The following is a 24,202-nucleotide window of genomic DNA, read 5'->3' as shown; positions in this document are numbered from 1 at the left end:
CTTCTTCTGTTTGTTTCTGAGTTTTAGATAGATTAAAATGGAAGTTAGTGTAAATAAAACTGTGCCCTTTAGAAGTTTTTTTCATACTGAGAAGCTGTCTCATAGGAAAGCTACAATTATTGGTTATATCTCTCTGTGTTTGTGGTTTTAAGTTGGTTCTGTCTCTTCATATTGAGAGGCTGTCCCATATATAGGAAACGTTACAATGATCCATTGTATGTGTCTCTGTGTTTGTGGTTACTCTCTCCCATCTCTGAGTTTAGTATTGTTGTTGTGTTGTTCTATATATATATGTGTTTATTCAGCTTGGTCATTTTATAGACAAAGTCATTCACTCATCAAACAAGTTCCTTCTTCTCTCATTCTCACAATCATGCACAAGTTCTATTTAATCACAAAACAATTTTCATTCTTCTCACAAAATCATCAAACAAATTCTTTGTTTTTATTTTTTATGTTTTTATTTTAAAATAATATGTTTTAAAAAAAAGTTTAAGTTTAATAACAAAAATTAAAAAAATTTGGTGTTTAATTAATTTTTTTAAGAATTCTTAAATAAGAGACATGCAGTGGATCACGTAAATTTTTGGGTCTTTTACTCCAGTCTCTTAATTCACTTTTACAATTAAAAAATATTAAAAAAAAAATAAGAAACCCATTTAGGGTCTCTAGGATAATGGTGTTCTTAGCGGAAGTTAAGAAACAGTTTCTTAACTTCCGCTAAAAACCCCTCTCTAAGAACCCCGGGTTAATCACGGTCTAAGTGTCTTTCTAATAATGAGCTCTTTATAGTAATTATCTTCTCAAAGTAGAAGGCAATCAGATTTTAGTTTGTATCAGGCAACCACTGGTCTCTCCACACTATCCTCTAACGCTTAACCTACCATGGTAGCAACTAGCAATCCAATGTTTTTTCTTTTGTAAACTGGTTTTCGTTACTACCAAAAATAAAAAAAAGTACAAACCCAATGGGCTAGTGTTTGGAAGGCAAGTGCATGTACAACCCATACAAATTGAAATAAACCCTAGAATCTCAATTAGGAACTCTCATGTTGATGTGAGGCACAACGACCTAGTTGGATGATGCAGAGGAATGTTGATTCTCCGACATCAGTTTTCAGAGAAGAGGAAGTGGAAAAAGTTCACGATGAAGCATATCAAGGAGCGATATCAATCTATCGTTGGAACATAGTAGAAGATAGGGTTGGGTTTGAATCCCTAAAGCTTTGGGTTTTGTTTCTGATCTGTCCATCAATGATTGTGAAGATTGCATCAACGGATCAGAAAGTGTTGGTGTGCATGCGAGAGTTCCGCTCATTCCGAATCCAGCAAAGAGTTTCCTGCCATGAAAGAAGTGTTAGGAGGCGGTTCGCTTTTTGCGGAAGCAGCGCTTGCATCTGGGTGACCGTTTCATCCCAAGCACGCCTAGGGGTGATCATGCATCTCCTCGCTATCATAGACCACATATAACAACTATAGCAGCAGTTAAAATAGAGATGGTCTCTTGATTCTGTATGCAGGTTACACAGGAGACAAGTTGTGTCAACTTGGAGTCCCCATTGAAGCATCATGTCTTTGGTTGGAAATCTAGTTAAGATCATCATCAGTCATGAGTGGAATGTCTTGGGATGGATCGGGAGAACCAGACTACCGAAGCCAAGTTTTTGTCCGGTATTACGAACTAGCAATCCAATGTTACGAAGTTTACAACTACCAATTCTTTTTTTAATGCTTGCTTATATTATGTATGTATTATGCATCTCTTCATCTATATGTAGTTACATACGTCGATGACGTTGTTATCGACCAGTTATTTGATGCTTTGTGTAACGGCCTTGGCCCGATGAACCTTATCAAATGCTTTACCCCAAATCTTTTCGTTCAAAACTCTTATTAAAACTCAAATTTGTCTTACATAAAACCAAACTCAACAAAACTGAAATGTCGAATAAAAACATAAGAAGAAATGGTTGAAAGAAAAGAGTCATAAATGAAAGACTCGAGAAAACACTTGCACCATACGGACATCTACTCCCGCTCCCTCTCGGCCCTACCTGTAAAAAGAGGGGTGAGTACATAATACTCAGTGAGGGTAGGTTCTAGGAACCCACGAGCTCAACTCAGGAAGAGCAAACAATCACAAGTCATGAGCTAATAAGATCTATTACACAGAAACCCATACTACCCGACATGAACTAAAGACCCTACAATGCACATCCTTTTCATCTTTTTGTCCTTTTCATCAGTGGGTAGCCCCAACTAGGCTTCTACCCCATATTCTTGTGGATTGGCCACATCTCCTATGGGTGCTTCCATATTCTTGTGGATTGGCCACATCTCCTATGGATACCTAGCGTGGACTACTACCCCACATACTTTCCTTAGACTCTCTATATGATCCCTTATTCGTACTTATTCTTACATCTTTCACTTATCATTCACAACACGTCTCAACACCTTGTCATCATATTCTTGACCACCCTAACATGCCTACGTTCTTATCACTTCAACACGTACTATCGTCTAGACAAGATCAATCACATATCACATCACACATACACACAATATCTAGAACTGATTAACAAAGGACTAAGTCCCATTGGTTACTCAACATGAGGCAAGTTCACAGCCAAGTCCTCACCTTAGCTTTTTGCAGAAGTAGATCTGGATCTAGGTTTGGGGAACAGTCACTTCTCGAGATCTGATTTGAGAATCGGATTCACACAAGAGAGAGATAGGTTTAGAATCTGTCATTTTCCAATGACTTAGAGCTAGAGATCTTAGTTTTACCTTTAGGGTTCAGATCTCAGTTGCTTGCACGAAACTGAATCAAGGAGGCGGCGGCTAGGAGCTCGGTTGCGGCGGCTAGGGCTTCGCGGGCGGCTGGCGGCTGGCTTCGCCACAGATGGAGCGGCGGCGGCTTGAGGCGGAGGCGGCGGCGGGGTTCTGCTCAGGCAGGGCTTCGCTTGCTGTCTCTCTTGTGGCTGAACCCTAGGGAAACTTCTCCTTTTATAAGCAATGGGAGGGGTTATGTCTAGGGTTTCTTCTCCTTGGGCCTCCTGCACTTGAGTTTCCTTTTGGGCCGGGCCCGAGATGTTACAATTCTCCCCCACTAGAAAAGGATTCGTCCCCGAATTCTGGACCTCCTCCTGGTCCCGTTCCGCGTTTCCAAAAATCCCGGGGTAGTTAACCTTCAAATGCGACTCATGTTTCCACACATCCTCGTGGATTCCATCCCTCTCCCAACGTACGAGAACCATCTTTTCCTTTCGTCCCCGGTTATTTACTTCCTTTTCCTCCACAATCTTTATGGGTTTGCTAACCAAGGTCAAGTTACGTTGCGCATCCGTAGGCGGGTGCGGAAAGATCAGCTCAGGCTCCCTTACAACCTTCTGTAGCACGGAGATGTGAAACACGTCATGGAAATCTGATAGTTCCGGCGGTAGGACCAGCCGATACGCGACTGCACCAATCCTCTCCTTTATCACGTATGGGCCCATGTATCTGGGTCTCAACTTTTTCAACTTTCGGTTTGGGTCATTCCCTCGAGAGATTCTCATTTTCAAGTACACCTCATCCCCTACTGCAAACTCTAGTTTCTTCCGGTGTTTGTCGGCGTAACTCTTCTGGCGATCGTGTGCTGTTTTCAATCTGTCTCTGAGGAGTTCTACTTGCTTGATCGTTTCTCCAACTAGTTCGGGGGTCATATCTCGTTCCTCCCCCACTTCGGTCCAACATAAGGGGGTCCTACAGGGTCGCCCATACAATGCTTCATACGGGGACATTTCAATGCTCGCATGGTAGCTGTTGTTATATGAGAATTCCACCAATGGTAGATATTCGCTCCATTTACCTCCCCATTCCAAAACACTCGCCCTCAACATATCTTCAAGTGTTTGGATGGTCCTCTCGGATTGTCCATCCGTCTGTGGGTGATACGCGGTGCTAAGGCGAACCTTGGTTCCCAACGCTCTTTGAAACGCCTGCCAGAAAGTTGAGGTAAACTTCGGGTCCCGGTCGGATACTATGCTTACCGGTACCCCATGCAACTTCACTATGGTGTTCAGGTACTCTCGAGCTAAGTCCTCAGTCTTATCGGTGGTTTGTATAGGTAGGAAATGAGCCGTCTTTGTCAGGCGGTCTACTATCACCCATATAGCGTCCTTGTTTCTCGTGGTCCGTGGTAGCCCCGTGACGAAATCCATTGTCACCATATCCCATTTCCATTGTGGTAAGGGTAACTCCTGCAGCAGTCCTCCTGGAACTCCGCGCTCCGCCTTAACCAGCTGACAGGTCTGACACCGGGCTATCCACAAGGCGACATCTCTCTTCATTCCTTCCCAGTGATAGTACCGCTTCAGATCTTGGTACATTTTTGTCCGTCCCGGGTGAATTGCGAACCGTGATTGATGAGCATGTGCCAGTAATTCATCCCTCAAGTTCCCTCCCTGTGGTACGCACACTCGGCCTTTAAACAGGATAGTACCATTCCCAGCCGTACGGTACCCGCTCACCTCCTTGTCGACCATCCCTTGGAGTGTGGAGTCCGTTTCCTGGGCCTTACTGATTCGACTCAGTAGGTCAGCTTGTTCCACAACCTCTAACCAGGCGCCCTTCTCGTTCACGGTCGTCGCACAGAGGTGTAGTTTCGTTAAGGCCGTGGCGAGTTCCTGAGTTTCCTTTGCTCCGGAGATGTCTGATTTCCTTTGGCTTAAGGCATCTGCCACCAGGTTTGCCTTCCCGGAGTGGTAATCGATGACCAGGTCGTAATCTGCTAGCAGTTCCATCCACCTGCGCTGCCGTAGGTTCAAGTCTCCTTGAGTGAACACATATTTCAAACTCTGGTGGTCCGTGAAAATTTGCACCTTTTCTCCGTATAGATACGATCTCCAGATTTTTAATGCGAATACCACTGCTGCTAACTCTAAATCATGTGTCGGGTAATTAGACTCGTGTTTCCGCAGTTGTCTGGACGCGTAGGCGATCACTCTTTCTTCCTGCATGAGTACACACCCCACTCCGACCCCGGAGGCGTCGGTGTAGACCACAAATGGCACCCCCGGTCTAGGTAGGACTAGTACTGGGGCTCTAGTCAGCATGTCCTTTAGTTGTTTGAATCCCTCCTCGCACGCCTCTGTCCATTCGAACCTAACCTCCTTGCCCGTAAGGCGGGTGAGTGGCCTGGTTATTGTGGCGAACCCTAAAACGTACTTACGGTAGTATCCTGCCAACCCGAGGAAACTTCGTACTTCTGTTGCGTTACTTGGTGTTGGCCATTTTGTGATCGCGGTGATCTTCTCGGGGTCCACCGCTATCCCTGCTTCGGAGATCACATGTCCTAGGAACCCAATCTTACGTTGCCAGAAACTACACTTGCTAAGCTTAGCATATAACCCCTGCTCCCTTAACTTGTCCAGCACGATACTCAAATGACGTATGTGGTCCTCCCGGCTCTTGGAGTAAATTAAGATATCGTCGATGAAAACAATCACACACTGGTCCAGATAATCTCTGAAAATGTCATTCATTAGCCCCATGAAAGCTGCCGGCGCGTTCGTCAGCCCAAAGGGCATTACTACGAATTCGTAGTGTCCGTACCGGGTACGAAAAGCTGTCTTCCTAATATCTCCTTCGTGAATAGGGATTTGGTGATAACCTGAAGCAAGGTCGATCTTTGAGAACCAGGTGGCTCCCTCCAGCTGATCCATAAGTTCGTCTATACGGGGTAGGGGGTACTTATTTTTAACGGTCACCTTGTTCAATCCCCGGTAGTCGATGCACAGTCGAAGGCTCCCATCCTTCTTCTTTACAAAGAGTACCGGCGCCCCCCAAGGCGAGCTACTCGGACGTATGAATCCCTTTTCCATTAGTTCTTCCAGTTGTTTCTTCAGTTCGGCCATCTCTGCAGGCGCCAAACGGTAGGGGGCCCTAGAAACCGGTGCGGTTCCGGGTTCTAGCTCAATCGTAAAAGCATTATTTCGTTGAGGTGGGGGTCCGCGTAATGGTTCAAACACATCTGCATACTCTGCTGCTACAGGGATATTTCCCAGATCTGGCGTTTCGGTCTCACCCACCATTTCAATAGTGGCTAAAAAGGCTTCTCCTCCTTTCCGGATTGCTTCTTCAGCATGGGCCATCGACACCACAGTTATTCCGGTCCTAGTTCTCATTCCTCTGTACACGATTTGCCTCCCATCAAGCGGAATCCTAACGCATGCTTTGGCACACTCGACCACGGCTCTGTGTTGTGCTAGCCAATCCATTCCCAAGATCACCTCGTAACGCCCCAGTTCTAACTCCAGCAGGTCTCCGGGTAAATTCACTCCTGCGAGGATCACCGGTACTTCTTCATATCTTCCCCTCGTGGCCATTTTCTCTGTTCCTGCCGTCTCGACTCCCGTTACCATGGGGTTGAAGTTCCCCTTAAAGTCCCACTCACGCGTAAGTCTAGGGCTTACAAAACTGTGAGTTGCCCCGGTGTCGAAGAGAGTGAACGCTGTCACTCCTCCGACCGCGACAGACCCTACACAACACTAACACTAAGCTACACGACTACTAACAGTTCTTTTCATATAACATAATCGTAGCGTTAAATCAAAACATACCCGCGATTGGTTCGGCTCCTTCGCGACCCTCGACGGCGTACGCTCTTGGCCCTGCGGCTTGCCCTCTCTGCTGTTAGGGTTACGCCCCTTCCGCGTTTCCTCTTTGGAGTGTTGGGCACTCCCACGCCTGATGTCCCTCCTAGCCGCAGCGGTGACAGCGCCTGCGTTGGGCCTGTCTCTCCTTCGGGCAATCCCTCGCCATATGGCCGCGCTCGCCGCAGGCGAAGCATGCTCCTGTTCTGCACTCCCCCGCATGGAATCGTCCACACCTTTCACATGCGGGCCTTAACGGGGCAGGCTCAGTCGCGGGCAGTGCATCTCGGGGCCGTTTGGCACCCCGGTTCTGGGAGTTCTGGTTCTGTTTTCGTTCTTCCTCGAGCCCTGATTCCTGTTCTGCGGCTTTCTCAATCAGCTCATGGACATCACGATATTCCCTCACGTTGCAGCTATTCCTCAGTTCCCCTCTCATGCCTTTGAGGAAACGGCGGATTAAGTCGTGATCACTCAGGTAGTAACCCGCAAATCTCCGAAGTCGGTTGAACTCGTCTCCGTAGTCTCGTACATTCCTTGACCCCTGACGGATGTCCTGAAACTTGCTTTCCATCGCGTCCATGGCTTCTAAGGGGAAGTACTTCCCATTGAATGCTTCCAGGAAATCATCCCAGGTCAGTCGTGTCCCGTGTGACCTTTCGACCACTTCGTCCCACCACACTAGTGCGTCGTCCTTAAGATAGTGAGCAGCCAGGTCCCTACGGAACTCCGGTGGGCACCTTGCAGAAGCGAAGTTCCTCTCGAGTTGACGTCTCCAGTTATCCGCGACAATTGCGTCAGCCTTTCCATTGAAAAACTCCGTCTGCATACTCTTCATGTGTCTCAGCATGTCCCAGTAGTTGGGGCCTGGGGCGTGCACCACCGCAGGCGCTGCCGGGGGTGGTGGCGGTGGTGGCAGATTCTGGGCCGCCCCAGGTGGTATGGGGTTTTCCCCCGCCTCTGCGGCGGCTTCACCATTGAGCAATTGACCCCCATAGGCATCACGGTATTTTTGCAGTTCTTCCAGGAGCGCTGCATTCACCACGTTCGGCATTTCCACTTGGTTCCCATTCTCGGGTGCGCCCTCTCTTCGGCTTTCTGCCTCGTTGGAGGCTTGAGACGCAGACCTGGTGACCCGTCGTGTCGCTCTCGGGATGGCCGCAGCTGGCCTTGCAACTCTGGCATTCTTGGGAGGCATTCTGTTGACAAGTGAAGGAGTATTAGCTACGGTTCTACTCGTATTCTATTGTCCACCGAGTGAGCTAGGAGTTCCGTCCGAGTGGTGCATTTTTTTTTTTTTTTTTTTTAAACTCCTTTTTGAAACACTTAGAAAAACGTTCGGAAGAAGTCCTTTTGAAACCTTTTTTTTTTTTTTTTTTTCCTACTTCTACCCGACCCTGCCCTTCCCACCCGGGACAACACCGGGTGGGTTTAACCTGGCTCTGATACCAATTGTAACGGCCTTGGCCCGATGAACCTTATCAAATGCTTTACCCCAAACCTTTTCGTTCAAAACTCTTATTAAAACTCAAATTTATCTTACATAAAACCAAACTCAACAAAACTGAAATGTCGAATAAAAACTTAAGAAGAAATGGTTGAAAGAAAGGAGTCATAAATGAAAGACTCGAGAAAACACTTGCACCATACGGACATCTACTCCCGCTCCCTCTCGGCCCTACCTGTAAAAAGAGGGGTGAGTACATAATACTCAGTGAGGGTAGGTTCTAGGAACCCACGAGCTCAACTCAGGAAGAGCAAACAATCACAAGTCATGAGCTAATAAGATCTATTACACAGAAACCCATACTACCCGACATGAACTAAAGACCCTACAATGCACATCCTTTTCATCTTTTCGTCCTTTTCATCAGTGGGTAGCCCCAACTAGACTTCTACCCCATATTCTTCTGGATTGGCCACATCTCCTATGGGTGCTTCCATATTCTTGTGGATTGGCCACATCTCCTATGGATACCTAGCGTGGACTACTACCCCACATACTTTCCTTAGACTCTCTATATGATCCCTTATTCGTACTTATTCTTACATCTTTCACTTATCATTCACAACACGTCTCAACACCTTATCATCATATTCTTGACCACCCTAACATGCCTACGTTCTTATCACTTCAACATGTACTATCGTCTAGACAAGATCAATCACATATCACATCACACATACACACAATATCTAGAACTGATTAACAAAGGACTAAGTCCCATTGGTTACTCAACATGAGGCAAGTTCACAGCCAAGTCCTCACCTTAGCTTTTTGCAGAAGTAGATCTGGATCTAGGTTTGGGGAACAGTCACTTCTCGAGATCTGATTTGAGAATCGGATTCACACAAGAGAGAGATGGGTTTAGAATCTGTCATTTTCCAATGACTTAGAGCTAGAGATCTTAGTTTTACCTTTAGGGTTCAGATCTCAGTTGCTTGCACGAAACTGAATCAAGGAGGCGGCGGCTAGGAGCTCGGTTGCGGCGGCTAGGGCTTCGCGGGCGGCTGGCGGCTGGCTTCATTGGAGATGGAGCGGCGGCGGCTTGAGGCGGAGGCGGCGGCGGGGTTCTGCTCAGGCAGGGCTTCGCTTGCTGTCTCTCTTGTGGCTGAACCCTAGGGAAACTTCTCCTTTTGTAAGCAATGGGAGGGGTTATGTTTAGGGTTTCTTCTCCTTGGGCCTCCTGCACTTGAGTTTCCTTTTGGGCCGGGCCCGGGATGTTACACTTTGGGTCGGTCATTTTCTAAACATATATTGCCGCAATATCCAGTCTTTATAGCTTTTTTTTCTCTTAATTTTTCTTCTTTCGTATCAATCATCATAAACGTAAATAAATTAACATTCACATTCACGGTATTAATTTTATACTTACTAGAGTCGGTCAGCGCTACGCGCGGGATATGGATATGCATTTGTTGTTATTTTGGGTTGTATAATTGTTGTTAGATAAAAAAATTCGTGTTTTAGGATTTTGAATGGAAGGATATATATGATAATGATTTATGTATTTAATTATGCTTAGGGTGGATGGTTTGATTGGAAGAAGAATTATATGTGGTATGCATTATTGTAGTTGCTCCTAATGGTTGTATCTATATTATAGAGTTGGTTTAAAATGGTCTTGATGTTGGTTGTTTTTTAAGATTAACTCATAATTTTGAGGTTATTGTAGTTTATTATGTTTTGGGTTGAGAAGGATTGGTATGTAGGTTTTAAATTTTTTTGTTTCATTTTATAGATCTTTCATATTAATCTCGTCCAAGACAACCCAATACCAATATAATTTAGGAAGAAGTGGAAAGGTTGGCTTGAGGTATTATGTACAAAGATTTCGACGAATGTTCCATTAGCCCTACGTTTTGATGTATATTTGTATTATCATTTATTTGAGCATCGTGTATGTGTCAGCTTTTGTATATAGACTCTTTTTTGGTTGTCTATTATTTATGGTTCACACTATCATAATGTACTCATACTGAGTGTTTCATTGCTTTCTTGCGTCACAATTTCTATATCCAATTCATATTTTCAAGTGTTTGTTTAAGCTTTATAAGACTTTAAGGAGTTTATTTTGTTTTGCTAATCTATTGGTTCTCCATCTTCAACTGGTTGACTATGGCTATTTTTGTAACTTGTTTAGCCTTAATTATTTTTCTAAGAATTATGAGGAATGATTATCCGAAGTATGATGATCTCGAGAGGTTGTCAAAGTTTCTTCAAATTGTTTGGTCATAGCTGTGCAACAGGTAAACAAACAGATGTTAATGTTCGCTTGTTATTTTAACGTTTTGTAAAATGGGATATAAGGAGTAGTGGAGGTGGAATTATTACACTTTAGAGTATCATTGAAGTGATGAATTCCCTTTTTAAGAGGCGAGTTCAACTTCACACGGAGGAAAGAATCAAAGTTTCCATTTAGTCAGAGTTATATTTATGCTGCTTTTTATTATGTTTGTGATGCATCATCTCATGCATGAAGATGCCGAAGGGTTTAGTAGTGGTAAGTTACATTATCAAGTTTACTTACGTTAGAAAGAACTATTATAAGAATATTGTTAAAGAATATTGTTAAAGTTGTAACTAATACGACCATGGTGTATGTGAAGTCAGTCACAGTCCAAGTATGTGTAGAATCTTGTTTTATGCAATAAAATGAGTAATGGGAAAATAGAGTAATAATGTGAGTGATACTGATAATAATGTGAAAATGGATTTTGTATAAAAATTAGAGTAATAGTTGTTGAAAAGGATAGTAGCAAAGTAAATATAAACAAAATAAAAGAGCACTAAAACTGAAAGGTGAGAAGACTGAAATTGTGATGGTCACTGTAGGCGGTTGCTATTTAGGTGATCTAAAGCAAAACTTGTATATGATCTAGAAACAATGTTCCAATGAAAATCATAATTGTTGGTTGAGCGTTTAAAAATTTATGGGCATTGTTTGACTGCTATCAAAAGGAATCAGACATGTTTTTTTCTTTTGAAAACAGTCTTGATCATGAAGGATTGATTGTCTTTTTTTGGGAGCTTGAGGTTAGTCTCGGACAACAGACGTACACATCAGTAACTATTGCTCTGAACAAAAAACAGAGTGAGTCACAAAGTAAGTAGCAGACGTTAATTGTTTTAAATATAGAAACAAAAATACTCTTACAATCTTGGGATTTATGATTGTTGCGATAACAACCCTTGGATCCACCCATAAGCCTTCCATTGTGATTCGAACATACTCATGGTCACAGACACATCACTGCCAATGGCAAACAGAGTAGGAAAAAAACAACGTGTAAGTTCATCAAAAAGGGCGTTATCAGTTATAAAAGTTATGAGGGCTTTGTACCATTAATTATTAAATTGTTGAGGGTCTTAACCTGAAATAAATTATTACCCGACAATTTTGATGGTTGACATGACACGATATTTCCCTTTAGGGCATCTGCATCAATAAACCTTTCATAACTTTAATTTTTTATTATTTTTTTTTTACTTTTTCGTTTGATTTAAAAAAAAAAAAAAAAAAAATTAAGCAGACCAATCGCGGGCCACCACGTAGCGTGGGACCCGCGATACAGTGATGAACCAGGTTCATCCCACTGAACCTGCAGGAGCTGAGTTCACAAAAAAGAGAATATTTTAATATTTTTTTTTTGGGAAAAGTGTGAACTTCTGCATTGAACCTTCAATGCAGATGCTCTTACAATACTCTTTATAGCAGCAAGCTCACCAATAATGTCTGAAAGAATAAAAAACATGCAATTATCGAACCAGTTAAAATGAGGAATTGGTATAAACAGCCAAAATTTCGGTTTACCTGGAAGATGGGTGATAGTGTTGTCTACGCATAGTAGCTCATTGTGATTACAGAACCAGAAACGTTCTTCAGGGGAGAAACCGGTTCCGTTATCTCATCAAAAACAGTTGAGTCATTATACTGTATTAAGACATGAGAGTTGAATAGCTTGAAGTTTTGATTGGCTCGGATAATATCAAATCTGGTGACGGAGTACATTAAACCCGCCTTGGAAAGGTGTCTGAAAGTGAGCAGACGATAGACGTTCACCGTGGCTAGCGTGAGAGCCGCCTGCAACAAATTGAAAAGTGGAAAAACCTTCAACAATCTTAGTAGAATTCAATTGCCAAATATGTAAAATAAATATATTCATAATTTTTTTATAGTTCAGTTTTGAGGCCGGCTTTGTTTTTAGAAATATATAAAGATTGATTTTTTTATTTCAACCTACCCCATCTTCCAAATACCAGTAAGCCTGTGTAAGAAAATTCAAGCGGTTATGACTCGATTCTGGTGTGACTCAAACGACGGGAAGAAAAAGATAAATTGGATCTCATGGGATAAAATGACTCTACCTAAAGGTTCAGGAGGCCTTGGACTCAAAGACATTCAGCGGTTTAATACCGCCTTGCTTGCGAAAATCCCATGGAGGATACTCACCCAACCAAACTACTTGCTAGCACGGGTCCTCTTGGGCAAGTACTGCCATAATGCAAGCATCCTTCGTGTGGAGCCTAACAAGTCAATATCTCACGGCTGGAGAGGTATTCTTGCAGGAAGAGACCTTCTTGTCGAACACCTAGGAAGAGTGATTGGTAATGGAGAAACAACCAGGATTTGGGGAGAACCCTGGATCTCATCTGAAGCTCCAATTTACCCCCACAGCCCACTACAGGAAGATATGAGTGATCTTGCTGTCTCCGATCTGCTGTTAAGAGGTTTTGATGTTTGGAACATCACAAAGATCATAGCTCTTCTCCCAGACCTTGTAAAGGAAATCATGGCTATTAAACCAAGCGAGACTGGAGCGCCAGACTCCTATGTGTGGTACCTAGCAGCATCAGGAACGTACTCAACACGGTCGGGCTACGCCGCAGCTTTAGAGAGTAACCCAAACAAGCCAGTCTTGCCGATAGCTACAGCATCCCTGAACTGGAATAAGATGATATGGAACGTCAAATGCCCGCCAAAGCAGAAGCTTCTGATATGGAAGATCCTCCATGACGCCATTCCCACCGGTGATAACCTGCAGAGGAGAGGAGTACCACACATCGCTACCTGCCCCCACTGCGGGGAATACGAAACCATAGATCACCTCTTCCTCCACTGCCCTTTTGCTACCCAAATCTGGGATTTGGCTCCGATAAAAACTCGATTCGACTATGCATCATGCACAGGCTTCGTCACGACGCTGGAAGTCTCATCTCTCTGGACCTGCTTACCACCGACTGGAGTCACGAGAGACATCTTTTTCTGGATCACTTGGACAATATGGATGGCCCGGAATCAACGAATCTTCGAATCACGATCTTCAACTCTGATGGATGTGATCTCCATAGCTCTCTCAAACGCACAAGAATGGACAAGGGTCCAAGGAGACCTCTCTAGTACCCAAGTCACCCCCACCTTGATAACTCAATCTCCGGTGATTTCGATTCCCCCTGATGCGATCGTGTGCAACACAGATGTAGCTTGGAACCCGATCACAAAAGCGGCGGGGATTGGGTGGATCTTCACAGCTCAAGACTCCCAATTGCAACAGGGCTCCGAATCGCACACTTGGATCCAATCTGCTTTCCAAGCAGAAGCTCTTGCGGTCCGTGTTGCGCTTTCACACGCCATTCAGCTTGGCTACAACAAAATCTGGCTACGTTCAGACTCCCTTGGGCTAATCAAAGCCATTGTTTCGACATCAAAACCAAAGAATCTCTACGGAATTCTCTCGGACGTCGAAACCCTTTCAGCTTCGTTTATTTCTCTTTTATTCCAAGAACCCTTAATGGGCCTGCAGATTTAGTGGCAAAATCTGCACTTGTAATATGACCTCTGCTTGGGCTTGAACCCAATTCCTAATATAAGTATGTTTGTTGCTCAAAAAAATATAAAGATTGATTTACCAGAACCAAATTAGTTAGAAGAACGGAATAACATTGGCCATATCAATACCCATAAGCTTCCCATCATGTTTAAACGTTTCTGGCTTTCCAAAAATTCAGAAGTCGCACGTCGAAGGTGGAGGACATGGGCCGGACTTCAAATCAGGGAGTAAGATATATGAGTTAGCCATTCAAGCGAAATAGAACTTTCTACTGTTTTAAAGATTTTTGAGGATGATATTTACAGATGAAAGCTAACCTTTTTTTAAAGCTGGAGATCCACCGCCTTTTAGAGAGATGCAATGAATGAAGAAATGGTGGTAGGAGTGGGTGGAAGAATTAATGATGATGATTCAATGCAGTTTGTAACGGTTTAGGAGAAAAGAATTCCAAACGAAACGGAATAAACAGAGTTTGAGCAAGAGATTCACCATGAAAATCCGCCTAGAAACTTCCAGAAGACCCCATTGTCGCTTGAGCTTTCAGATAACGAAGAGAATGATGAACCCTAAATTTGTCCTCATGTGTGAAGAAAAACGTAGTCACTATCGGATTCGGTTATCTAAAAACTAAATAATTTAATCCAAATGCAAATTATAAAGATAACAGCCCATCCTGAAACAAAAAAAAAACTTAACTCACGAGCGGCTATTCGTTAATACACGTGGTGGTTCCTTAGCACTCGAATTGATTACATGTCATCAATAGGTAAGAGACAATGTCTTCTTTATATAATAAGATTTGATTCATTTTAGTAACTATTAAAATATTTGATATTGACAAAAAAAAAACATTTTGGTATAAATTGAATTGATTGTCGTTAAGAAAATAAACGGCAAGGTCCACATTTCATAGTCTGGATAAAACACTTGAAAGTAACGTTTTCTAGAGATTGTGTATCTTACATTCACGTTTTGTTTTTCTTTAAGAAGTCTTTAATCGTTGAACCAACATTTTAATTCATAAATCCTTGTTTTACATTATTTAACAAAGTCATAATGAGCCTTATTCAACTAGCAGTACCACACATAAATGAAACAATCAATATTCTCAAGAAAACTATTTTAGTCTGGATAAAACACTTTAAAATAACATATTTCAGAGATTGGGTATCTTACATTCACGTTTTATTTTTCTTCTTAAAAAGTCTTTAATCGTTGAACCAGCATTTTAATTTATAAATCTTCATTTTACATCAGAGACAAAGAATTTAAGAAAACAGAGGAAAAACTCTAACGCCGCCGTAAAAGAAAAAAAAAAAGCGATTCTTGATCTTACCTTCTCCGGTGGCCGGCAAGCTTCGTCGGTGCCGTGAGAAGGTCCTTAGTCTAGTTCCTTGTGTCTTTTTAGACTGAGATGAGGCTTTCGAAAGTCAGAGAAGTTTTGGATCTTGGAATCGATTTCGATTTCATCCTCTAGTTTGCTTGGGCTCCTTCACTAGATCCGTAGCTTTTTCTGGTGCGCGGTGCAAGTTATGCCGGGTCTGATATGGGATGGTACTTCTTCCTTCGGATCGGGTGAAGCAGAACTCAAGTATTTCAATGGTGTTCTCTCGTTCTTCCTCTGTCCTTTTGACTTCATTTTGATGCTTCAGATGTTCTTGGTCTCGGTTAGTTGTTAGTTACGTTTGTCTTAACCTAGCTCTGGGTCCAAAGACTTTCGATATAAGTTCGGCTCTGCATGAAGGTCGTCGGGGAGTTCTTATGGAATTTCTTAATGAAGTTTCCTCGTGGAGGCAACTTGAGAGAGTGTAGTGGATTCAGAGTCAGGGGTTCGGCTCTTAGATTTCTTGGAAGAAGATTCAGTTGTTGATGGACTTGTGGAGTTTGTTTGGTCTAATGGCTTTGGTGGGAGATATCATTTCCTATGTTTTCAGGTATTTCTCTGCATTGGAAGTTGGTCGTGCTCTGTCTTCGACAAGGCGTCTGGTTCTTGATTGTTGTCATCTTTGGTAAGTCCTCGCTGTTAGTCCTCTGGTCGTTGTATTGATCTCTTCTATTGGTGAAGTTTCGGGGCGGGGAAGTTGTGCAGTTCCTTGGTTTGAAACCAACGGGTTCTTCCGGATTACTTGGTAAGGGGCTGTGGAGCCTTGGCTCAATTGCGTGCAGTCTTTGAGTAGTTAATTGCCAACCGTCGTCTTCTTTGGCTACTCGGGTTGAAGATCGATTCTCCTGTGCCTTCTTGTGTTGAAGCAGATTTATGTATGGTTCTTGAACGTGTTTCTCTGGTGGAACAGTTCTAGGAGGTCTTCTTCGAACTCAAATAATTAGGCTTGCATCGCTTTCTCACTCATCTCTGCTTCCGGCTCCGTTCAGCTTCTCCATTCTTGAAGTGCATCGTGTATCTCCTATGGTTCTAATCAACTTTGTCTTCTTCCTTTCGTCTAGTTTATGGCTCAATGTCTGTTCTAATTTTAGTCTCCGGATGATGCATATCACCTTGCCGGTTTATGGCTCTAGAAAGATTGTAAACTTTTGCTGGCTTTGTACGATGCTTTGCTCAAAGTTAATATTAATCTATTAGATGACAAAAAAAAATCTTCATTTTACATTATTTAACAAGTCAGAATGAGCTGTATTCAACTAGTAGTACCACACATAAATGAAACAGCCAATATCCTCAAGAAAACTTATTAAGTTTTAACAAATAATATTTTAACCAGTTTTTTTTTGAAATCTGATAAATTGCAAGTAACAAATATATAATAATGAATAATAGTATGATATACGTCTATGTCATAGTGCCTCTACCCCGTTTAAAAGAACAAACAAAATTTTCAAAACGGTTGACAACCCAATATTTTAAAACAAAATATCAAAAATGAATATGAATTAGACCAAAAAAATGTAATATGAATGAATTTACAGATACCATAAAATTAAAAAGAAAATATTTTATGTAGTTCTAGTATTAAAATTGAAACTATTAAAAAAAAAATCTTTTAATGCATATATAATATATATCTTTAGCACCAATTTTCATTTAAACAACTAAATCACTTATTCAACTGGTACCATAATTAATTTCTTATATTGAGGACAAAAATAAGTAAATATCTCATAAATAGAGTCCATTGATTGGATGTAAAAGGACAATCACCTTTGAAGAGTGGGAATGTTTGATTCACTTCATGCGTTGATAATAGGATAAATAGTATGAAAATGACGATTGTTCTTTATCTAAGTAAGCTAATCAAAAATTGTAAATTCTTTAGTATAGTGGTTTGATTAACAAAGAATTACATTTTACGAAATATAAATTTGAATATAAAAATGAAACTTGTCATTGTTTTTTTTATAGAAAAAATTATTTAAAATTTTTAACACGGTTCAAATAGAATTACAAGTGTATTTTTATAAAATGTTTAAACATGAATCTTCATAAAATATGCAAAATTATTGGTTGCAAGAGCATATAAGTAGTAATTTTAATAAGATATTATTCAATGCTGAAATAGTAAATACAAAAATGGACGTCCCAAAACAAGTGGAGGATATGAATAAAGACAAAAAAAGATGAATTAAAGACAAAAACGAGGATCATGGGTTGCATTCTTTTTTTTTTTACCGGCAATTTTTTTTTCCGGTTACTATGCTATTACAAACGATAAGAAATATTGCATATACGATATTACAATCGACAATTTTACCTATTTTGTGAGGATTCACGTATGACTGCATACCTTGAGCCGCCATGTGAGATCCATTCTTGACAGTACTCCTTGCGCTTTGCTGAAGATCTCTTGTAGATATTTTTTCCAATTTTCTGCATAATTCGCTTTATCCGGAAATCAATATCCGAACATTTTGGTATAGAAATTGTGTCGACTGAGATTCAAACCCTAGACTTTGTGTATGAGCTTTTTAAACTTTAGTCACTAGGCCACCGTCTTCCACTTTTTTACCAACAGTTGAAGGATTATGTGTTGCAACTTGCATCCATCTTCTTTTGACCATTTCGATCACCATCAATGCCTTATGAATCAAAATCCACATTAATGTCAGACCCATCAATCATCACATGAGCAGAATAAACTTTTCATTAAAGTTTTTTATACTTCAATTGTTTTTGTTTTTTTGTTTCTTGACATCCTTGGATTGTTTTAAATGCAGTATTTTGAACTAAGAGGATGATTAACCCTATAACTTCATTTGAGTTTCTTAATGACTTTTTTAATAATAAATGTAATTAAGAACTTTAGTTAAGAAATACTTAGTTTTTATACACATTGGTAGTTTCTTAATTAAAGGTTCTTAAAAAAATATTAAATATTGTTTTTTTTAAATATAAATTTTTATTTTTAAATAAAACATAGTACAAAATAACATTTTAAACATATATTTTCATAAAAAAAACAAGAGTGTTCTGAAACTTTATATGGACTTTGAATAGAAAGAGTGTTGAGGAGAGAGTGTTGTGAAGAAAGAACAAGAGTGTTGCGGAGAGAGTGTTGTGAAGAGAGAACAAGAGTGTCGTGGAGAAAGATAGTGGAGAAAGATACAAGAGTGTTGTGAAGTTATATAGAACATTAACAGAAATCCGACACTTTGTATACAAACTTTATAGTACACAAGAATACAACAGTCTGTGATTTTGATAATATACAACGATACAAAAGCAAACAAAAGCTCGTGACTTTGCATTGAAACATGACACAAGTATACAAAAGCATACACAAGTCCATGAGTGATCTTAGAAAGGCCTGACAACAAACATGACACTTTTCATGAAGATCTTCACACCATGCAGTGATGTCTTTCTCTCTGTGGTCCATCAAACCCTGAAACACACAAGAACAAAAGTCTCAGTTTTTTAGATGACATTTACATGATATGATCACTTACACATCCAGTCATCACAAAAACAAAAGTCTCAGTAATCTGGTTCATATTTATGACAGCAAGAGAAACCAAAAGTCACGAGCTTTTCATCACTTAAACAACTACAACAGGACAAGAACAACAACAACACACACCTAAACCACTAAAACAGAACATGAAACATAAAATGAAACAAGAACAACAAAAGCACATAGACACTCGTTTTAAGAGCAGTTGAGTGATCGTACCATCACCAGCATCGTCATTAGTAGCAGTAGCAAAACTCCATATGTGTTGACAAACCGAAAAACAATCAAGCTTTACTCACACTTACAAAAAAAAAAGAAAAAAAAACAGATATGCCTTCTCAGACAAAGATTCCTCTTTGATGATCTTAACTTAGTGAAACCACACAACCTAATCTTAATCATTTGAGCTACTGAGAAGAAGAGTGAGAGTAATCATGAACAAGATACGATTCAATTGTTGCCAAGGAATAAATAAATACATATCCAATCAATTCAATTTGGATTATCTCTATTTTAACACAAATGAGTTAAAAATCGCACCTTTTACTCCATGGATTGCATAAGAGCTTGATCAATAGACCCAACATTGTTAATCTGAGAGGATCTAGCACTGAAACCACGGCTGCGCATGTCCACGACACCGAAACCAGAAACCCTAGAAACTCCTTTGCTGAAAATCGAAGACGATGGCCTTTGTCGTCCTCACGGAGAAGACATCGTCGTGTTCACGGAGAAAAAAAAGAGAAGACGAAGAAAGAGAAAGAGAAATAAAAGAAAATAAAGAGAGAAAAATAAATTATATTTGATTGTGTGCTGACACACGTGTGTTTAAAACCTCTCTAAGAGCACGTTTATTCGAGTCCTTAAGTGGGTTGGTCAGCATAATTGGGCTTTAAAAATAAAGATTAAATCGGATTAAAGCAAGAGGCGTTGTTTAATTACGACCGCGAAGAGGCGTCCCTTACCAGGCACGTGTCACGTTCCAATTGGCGAGAGGAGCGGTGACGGGGTAAACCCAGGTTCGTTTCATTTTTTCTTCTCTCTTTTTTTCCTGTTCTCTCCTCCGACAAAATGCGATTTCAAAGGTGATTCTCTCCCTCTCGGTGGCTCGCGTCAAGGAAATGGTGACAGCTCTATCGGTGAGTCTCGGCGAAGAAGGAAAACATAGACCTTTCTATCTTTCTATCGGTGGTTCTCCTCGAAGAGCGTCCGGTGAACTCTCTCTCTATCGGTGGCTCTCTGAGACGATGAAGAACACGATTGCTGCGGCTGAGGCGAATCGAAAGGTAAATCTGCGGTTATATATGTTTATGTTTCAATCTTTCAAGTTTGCATGTATCAGATTCTTCATCGTGAATCTTTGAAATTAAATCCTCTGAATTTTTTTTGTCTTTAGGTGGATCGATCAAGAGGCATGAGGCATGATCCAGGTTGATTTGTTCCTTCTTCATCGTCAATTTATAATACATATCCTCTGTTTTTTTTTATTTGTTTCTCTCTGTTTTCTCTTAGGTGGATTGATGAAGAGGCTGTCCGAGTTAGATTGTGTATGTGTGTAATGAGGTATGTTCCTGTAAATTAAGCTCCTTGTTCATCCATATTTTACTCGAATTTGTTTTGATATGTTTTGGAAATTTTTTGTGTTTAGATGGTTTGATGAAAAGGCATCACACAGGTTCATGAGACAAAGAGCGTACGATTGTTCATACAGGTAAAGCCTATGTCTTTACTCTGTCTACGTGTGATAAAGCATTGTTTGAAATGAATTCAATCATCGGTTAATGTTAGGTTAAGTAATAAATACCTCTTTCTCTTGTTAGATAAAGGTTGTGTGGTTGTGTTAGGTAGTTAATAGGTTTGGTTATTGTTAGATAGAAGTAAATGGTGTGGTGTGTTGATTGAGTTATTGTTAGATAGAAGTAAATGGCGTGGTGTGTTGAATGAGTTAGATATATGTCTTCTCAGACAGCTTGGTGTGTGGTTGTGATCAATGCTTTGATAGGATTCTTGAAGCTATTACGGAAACTGTCTTCTCCTCTATCTTCAATACACTTCTCTTCCCACTTCAAAACTTTTCTTCTTTCATTTCTCTCTATCTTGATCGTCCTTTTAATATGGATTCTTATCCATCTTCTGAAACTTCAAAGTTTGTTGACTTACTTAATAGTCAACAAACTGTTTCCTTTGGAAACTTTGAAGAAAGTATTGAACTATCTTCCTCTCAAGTTCCCTTTCTAGGCAGTATAGGAACCCAAGATTCAAACTTTGATGGAGTCACGGGGGCAGAGCGTGGAGAACGGCGTAAATGGACACCAACTGATGATATTGTCTTGATCAGCTCGTGGTTAAACACGAGCAAAGATCCTGTAGTTGGCAACGAGCAAAAATCTGGAACTTTTTGGAACAGAGTTGCTGCATATTTTGCGGCAAGTCCTCTAGTTGCTGCCTGCGAAGAAAGAGAAGGAGCCCATTGCAAGCATCGCTGGCACCGGATCAATGACATCCTGTCCATATTATGTGGTGCGTATGAAGCTGCCACAAGAGAGAAAGCTAGCGGCCATAATGAGAATGACGTTGTCAAACTTGCTCATTAAATTTTCTACAACAACCACAAGAAAAAATTCAATCTAGAACACGCATGGAAGGAACTACGCAACGATCAGAAGTGGTGCGATCTCTTTACGGCTAAAAAAGAAGGGAGCTCGAAGAAGAGGAAATGCGGGGAGGGTGCAGAGTCAGAGACCTCTGAAGCAACCGCCAACAAGCGTCCCCCGGGTGTGAAGGACGCAAAGGCAAGTGGTAAGAAGAAGGTGGTAGACGAGGATAATCTGAACAAGTTTGAGACTATGTGGACGATAAAACAGGCGGATTTGGACTCGAAAGAGAGGTTGTCTAAGCTGAATCTGCCTGACCGTCTACTATGAAAACAGAACCCCTTGCTGACTATGAAGACGAACTCAAAAAGAAGCTCATAACTGAGTTGTTCTCAAATTAAGTATTGTTTTGTATCTGGTTCTGTTTCATGTTAAGCCTCTTGTTATGTTTCATGTATCTGGTTCTGTTTCAAGTTTAAGTCTCTAGTTATGTTTCATGTTTGTTTGCTTGTGCTCCGAGTTGGTTTGCTTGTTTAATGTTCTATAAAATGAAATGTTGGTTTGCTTGTTTAATGTTCCTAAAATGTTCTTCTTCATCATCTTGCAGGCTGCGAGGCAACGAGGTCACGGGTTTATCTTATATCTTTGGACAGAGGAGATAATAGTTCACGGGTTTGTACTAGAGAGAATGAGAGAATGTGAGTGAGAGAGTGTTGTTCTTGTCGGGTCACGAGAGTTAGAGAGTGTTGTTTTTTTGTAAATGACAGAGGTCACGAGTGTTGTTGTTGTTGTGTCACGAGTCACGGGTTTGTACTCGAGAGAGTGTTGTTGTTGTTATATAATTCAGAGAGAATAAGTCACAAACATCTAACTTTCTTCCTCTCTCATTCGCTCATCACTAATTCTTCCAATCATAATCCAGAAACAATTCTTCCAATCATACTTCTCTCATTCTCTCATCACTAAAACAAACCTTTCATGGGTTCTTCTTCTAATCACAACTTGGATGAGTCATTTGATCAAACTTTCGATGAATGTTTTGATCAAACTTTCGATGAAACATTTGAGAATTTGTGCAATCTTTATGGTGAGCAACAAAAAACAAGGAAAAGAAGAGTGTTTATCGAAAGAAATCGAGAGGAAGGCCATATGCGTCTATGGAATGATTATTTCAGTGATATTCCAACATATCCTGAAAATCTTTTCCGACGACGATTTAGAATGAACAAGCCATTGTTCATGCATATTGTTGATCGACTCTCCAATGAAGTTCCAATTTTCCGACAAAAAAAGACGGCCTCGGAAGACTTGGTCTCTCTACACTTCAAAAGTGTACAGCAGCTATTCATGTGTTGGCATATGGTTATGCGCTTGATGCGGTCGCGAATACCTCAGGCTCGGTGCAACCACTACTCGGTTATGTGTGGAAAATTTTGTGGAAGCAATAATGGATTTATTCGGCGATCAATACCTTAGAAGACCAACACCGGATGATCTTCAACGTCTACTTCATATTGGAGAGCTTCGTTGATTTCCCGGGATGATAGGAAGCATCGATTGTATGCATTGAGAGTGGAAGAATTGTCCCACCGCTTGGAAAGGGCAATATTCTCGTGGTTCTGGAAAATCCACAATCGTTTTAGAGGCGGTTGCTTCATATGATCTCTGGATATGGCATGCGTTTTTTGGACCGCCAGGTACTTTAAATGATATCAATGTTCTTGATCGCTCACCTGTTTTGATGACATAATAAATGGTCAAGCTTCGCAAGTGAATTTCTTGGTCAACGGAAGAGAGTATCATTTGGCTTACTATCTCACCAATAGTATTTATCCGAGATGGGCAACTTTTATCCAATCTATTCTAGTTCCACAAGGACCGAAAACTGTTTTATTTGCTCAACGACAAGAAGCTGCCCGAAAAGATGTCGAATGTGCTTTCGGCGTCTTGCAAGCTCGATTTGTCATTGTTAAAAATCCGGCACTTTCTTGGGATAAAGTCAAGATTGGGAAGATTATGAGAGCATGTATCATACTCCATAATATGATAGTAGAAAACGAACGAGATGACTACACTCAATACGATGTTTCAGATTTTCAACAAGGAGAAGGAAGTGTTTCTTCATATGTCGATCTCACCTATTCTACAGATATCCCTACAAATATCGCGAATCAGATGGGTGTTCGAACAAGAATTCGTGATAGACAAGCGCATCAACAACTGAAAGGTGATTTAGTTGAGCATATATGACATAAATTTGGACGCGATCAAGACAACAACTGAGTTTCGATGTCTCTTTTCAAATTATTATCGTTTATTTTAGTAATCTTTATTTTAATGTTTTTATGTTAAAATCTATGTTTAAAATGTTATATTTGACTTTGTTTTATTTAATAAATAATTTTAATTTTTTTTAACAATTTTATATTTAAAAATAAATTTAATATTTTTTTATTGGTAAGAACCTTAATTAAGCAACTACCAATAAATTTCTATAATTAAGTGTTTTTTAACAAAATTGCTTGTGTTAATTATAATAGTTAAAAGTTAATGATACCCCACTTAAACAACAATTAAGGTTGCTAGCAATGCACATGCTCTTAGGGAGAAAAAGATAAAACTTCTCTTTCACGGTAACCACGAGCCCGTGCTCACATTCTAAAACCAGGAACCAAATCGGTTCACCCTAGCCCATCATAAAAACCATACATCTTCTCGTTACGACATGTCAAAA

The 24,202-nt window shown here is 40.7% G+C and overlaps 1 protein-coding gene across 1 annotated transcript; it reads right to left on the bottom strand.

Moving 5' to 3' along the window:
* Positions 1-5,939: 5,939 nt before the first annotated feature.
* LOC125592955 lies at positions 5,940-11,511 on the bottom strand. Its single transcript, XM_048768679.1, has 3 exons — positions 9,054-11,511; positions 8,905-8,964; positions 5,940-8,317 (listed from the first exon to the last, which is right to left on the bottom strand). The coding sequence occupies exon 3, from the start codon at positions 7,831-7,833 to the stop codon at positions 6,745-6,747; it is 1,089 nt and encodes a 362-aa protein (XP_048624636.1). The 5' UTR covers positions 7,834-8,317; positions 8,905-8,964; positions 9,054-11,511; the 3' UTR covers positions 5,940-6,744.
* Between the last annotated feature and the right edge of the window lie 12,691 nt (positions 11,512-24,202).

Source organism: Brassica napus, chromosome C9 (assembly GCF_020379485.1).
Source record: "Brassica napus cultivar Da-Ae chromosome C9, Da-Ae, whole genome shotgun sequence".
NCBI classification, from domain to species: domain Eukaryota; kingdom Viridiplantae; phylum Streptophyta; class Magnoliopsida; order Brassicales; family Brassicaceae; genus Brassica; species Brassica napus.
This window is presented reverse-complemented; position numbering and strand designations above follow the sequence as displayed.

Coding starts and splice junctions, on each gene's coding strand:
- LOC125592955 (XM_048768679.1), bottom strand. CDS start 7,833: ATGCCTCCCAAGAATGCCAGAGTTGCAAGGCCAGCTGCGGCCATCCCG.